Raw genomic sequence first — 3,792 nt, 5'->3', positions numbered from 1 at the left:
CCCCCCCCCCCCACTTGAGCTGTTAAATAATTTATGTACAGTCCCTAAAGTATAAATGGTACTTGCTTTTTATAGTTTACCTGTGCCGAGAAGACACATGGTAGCTGCATTTTTGGACAACAAATTGGTATTAGTCGGTGGTGTAGGACTGCATCGTATAAAACTCAGCTCAGTTCAAGTGTTAGATATTTATACAGGTATATAATCTTTATTCACAGCATTTATTTGAAATATCCCTTCATTTTATATAGATAATCAGGGTGGCGACTTGACCGCGAAACTGGGAAAGACCAGGAAATGACCAAGAACTTTGTTGACCGGGGAAAACCCGGGAATTTAATTTTTAAAAACAGTATTTAAATAATTTTGTTCAATCCAGTAAAGTGATTTCTACTTTGTTTTAGAAATTCGAATTAAATTAAGGGGCATTTTCTGATATTTTCCAATCATATCTGTCAATTCAATATAATTTAGCGGAAAACTATGTTAAGTATGAAAAGTTCCTTAACAATAATGCAGTTACTGAGGCACATTGTCAAAATTGTGTTTCTTCAAAGTTTTATGTCAAAAGAAACAAAAAGGAACGTTACGGAAGTTTCCTTACGTTTCTTTTCGTTTTTTTTATTGATATGAAATATGATTACAACGTTATTTTGACATTATGTCTTCGCACCTTCATTTTCTTTTAATACTTTTTTAGACTGAGCTTATTTTGAAGCCAAATTCTTTTAAATTTATCGAAATAATTGGCAAATATCCAAAAATACCCCTTAATTTCGTTCAAATCCCTGTTTTGTCTACTGTCGCAGATTTTTCAGATTATCTCAGTGTACAATTACTTTAATTTAAGTCTTTTGTTAAAGATTTATTTATTTTTTTTGAAGATTCATCATTTTGATTTTATTTCTGATTGAAAATGTAACAACCTTATAAACAATCATTTTTTTAAAGAAAAAATTTAAGTATTTTAGTAGAAAATTGAACTCTTTTTCTTACAATCCGTTTTTTTTGTTTCTTTAAAAATTAGATTTTTAAAATAAAATTCAAGCATTCTATCCTCGGTTGAAAATGGATATTTTTTATTTAAAAATTAAACTAGTTGTTTAAAAATGTATGTTTTTTGTGAAAAATTCGCCTTTTTTGTTAGAAAATTATTCTTTATTAATGAAAATTTATCATTTTGGTTGAAAATTAATTTTTTCATCTGAAAATTTGAATGGCCATTTTTTGTTAAAAATTGATCTTTTCTTGTTCAAAATTTAACAATTTCAATGAAAATTTGTATTCTCTTATAAAAAATTCAACTATTTAATTGCAAATCTACATATCTGGTTCAAAATCAATTTTTTTGTTGAAAACTCGTATTTTTTAGTATAAATTAATTTACTTTGTTAAAAATTCATGTAGTTGGTCAAAAATTCAACTATTTTAGGTAAAGGTTTATAATTTTATTTGGAAATTCATTACTTTTTTGAAAATGTAACTCTTTTTTTTAAAGTTAGTCTTTTTGTGGAAATTAATTTTTTTAACTGAAAATTGAGCTTACTCCAAGTGAATATTCAATACTATTCAGTTGATCATTCATTCCAGCAATTTGTAATCGTCCGCAGAATCGCCACTCTGGTCATTTTTATTTTTTATTTTTTTACAGGTATCTGGACGAATGGTCCAGACGTTCCTCAGGAATTTACTGAAAATCCGCCTACTTGTGTAATTGGAGATCAGCTTCTAGTTGCAATGTCCGGTATCTACAGTTACAAATTAGAAAGCAACAAGTGGGACATTTTTTGGCAGGATAAAAACACGATTATTAATAATATGGTGTGCTGCAATAAAAAATTATACGTGACTGGTGAGTGTTATTGAATTTATACATTTCAGGGATCAAAGTATTTCCCCTTTTTATTCAAATTTCCCCTTTTTCCCTTATTACCGAAAAACTTCCCCGTTTCTCTTTAATTACGCGATAAATTTTCTGAAATTGGTAAATGTATCTACGCATTATTTATTATAATTATTTTAACTTTTTTTAAACTGAAAATAATAATCCATTAAAAAAATTATTTAAAAAATTTGAAACTGAATCATTTTAAAACATTTTGAAAATGTAAAAATCGGTGATATAAAATTAAAGTATCAGAAAAAACAGGGTGGCCGCTGGACTGGGCACCGGGAAATTTATCAGACCGGGAAAACGGGGAAATGACCGTGAATTTATTATTATTTTTTTTTAAATTTTCCAATCTAGATTTTTAATTTTTAAGCGTACATTTTATTTTAAAATGTTTCAAATGCACATTTAAAAACTTTGACAATTAAAAATTAGAGCGTGTTGCCACTAACTACTTCGAAGCTTTTTGATAAAAAATATTTTTAATTGATCAATTGTGAATATAAATGATTGATTTTTAAAATTGAATTCTACTTTAAGATTTAAAAAGCGAATAATAATTGATTTTACAAGACAATTCGGAATCAGTTCAAAATTTTCGAATTGTCAGATTTTAACGTTAAAAATGAAACTGTTTCAATTGAAACTTATTATTAGTTAAACAAATGTAAACGCCCGATTGAAACTTTATCAAATATTTTCAATTTCAGTATAAACCCAAAATTATATATTCATAATTAAAGACTTTTATTAAATTTTAAATATTATTTCAGTCTGAAATATTCAATTTTTAAACCATTCAATTTGAAAGTTTTTAATAACGAAAAGAAACAATCACTTAGTATTTATGTATTTATAAATACCTGACTTTTCATTTAAAATCAGTAATTATTAATTTTTAGAAAAAATTCGAGTAAATTGAAGATATATCTCGAAGTTTTTAAGTTTTTAAAAAATTATTTTAAATTTGAAATGATTTCAAATGATTTAATTCGACAAACTCCGGCTATTCCTACCAAAATTTTGGTGCAAATAGTCCACGGCCTAATTTAAAACCAAATATAGATTTCGGCAGATTTGGAACCAAATTTTTTAATCTTTTTAAGGAATTTGAAAGGCTTTAGAAGAATAAAAAATATTTTATAGCCAAATTCAAAATGATATATATTTTTTTTGAACAATTAATTTTAAGAAAATATTTTAAAAGTTTTTCAAAATAATCAAAAACAAATGTGGAAGAATTTAAGGATTTTTTTTTGTTTGGCAGAATTTTAAACTAAATATTAGGACAAATTCGAATCATTTTAAAAGATGTTTAGAAGTTCTAAAAAAAATTTTAAAATAATGTAAAATTTGAAAAAATGTAAATCAATATGTAAATATTTCAAGATTTCCAAATAAATTTCGAATCATTTTAAGGATTTTTCTACTATTTAAAATAAAAATAAATACATTTTTAATTTAAGAAGTGTTCAGTTTATAAAAAAAAATGTTATCGTTCAATTTTTAAGCTTGAAAATGATAAATGGTTTTTAGCTTGAAAATGGTAAAATGGATTTATATTTTTGGAATTGAATGTGAATCTTTGCACTCTATAATTTATGAAAGTTAAAAAAATTTTATTTAGAAGTTTAACTGCATTTAATTTAAAATTGTTCAGTTTAAAAGTGTTATTAGCTTCCATTTTAGACGTGTAAATTATTGATCATTATAATGCAATATTTTTTAATTAATACACTGTTAAACTTTTGTTTTAAAAGTTTAAAATTCCAGAGTTCCACTTTGAGAGCTTTAATTTGCAGTTCTTCTTTATTCATAATGTGTCCCCTAAGGGTTTACATGACTTCCATTCCTTACAATCTTTCCGTTTACATCTATATATTTTTTACAATCTTATCCTT

The 3,792-nt window shown here is 25.2% G+C and overlaps 1 protein-coding gene across 1 annotated transcript in view; it reads left to right on the top strand.

The window, feature by feature from the left end:
- The window catches only part of LOC117170508, a 92,740-nt gene that overhangs the window by 16,291 nt on the left and 72,657 nt on the right, over positions 1–3,792 (top strand). The window contains exons 5-6 of the mRNA XM_033357279.1: positions 76–197; positions 1,652–1,852. Coding sequence (XP_033213170.1) covers positions 76–197; positions 1,652–1,852 — 323 coding nt within the window. The remainder of the gene's footprint in view (positions 1–75; positions 198–1,651; positions 1,853–3,792) is intronic.

Source organism: Belonocnema kinseyi, chromosome 4, assembly GCF_010883055.1.
Source record: "Belonocnema kinseyi isolate 2016_QV_RU_SX_M_011 chromosome 4, B_treatae_v1, whole genome shotgun sequence".
Lineage (NCBI taxonomy): Eukaryota > Metazoa > Arthropoda > Insecta > Hymenoptera > Cynipidae > Belonocnema > Belonocnema kinseyi.
This window is presented reverse-complemented; position numbering and strand designations above follow the sequence as displayed.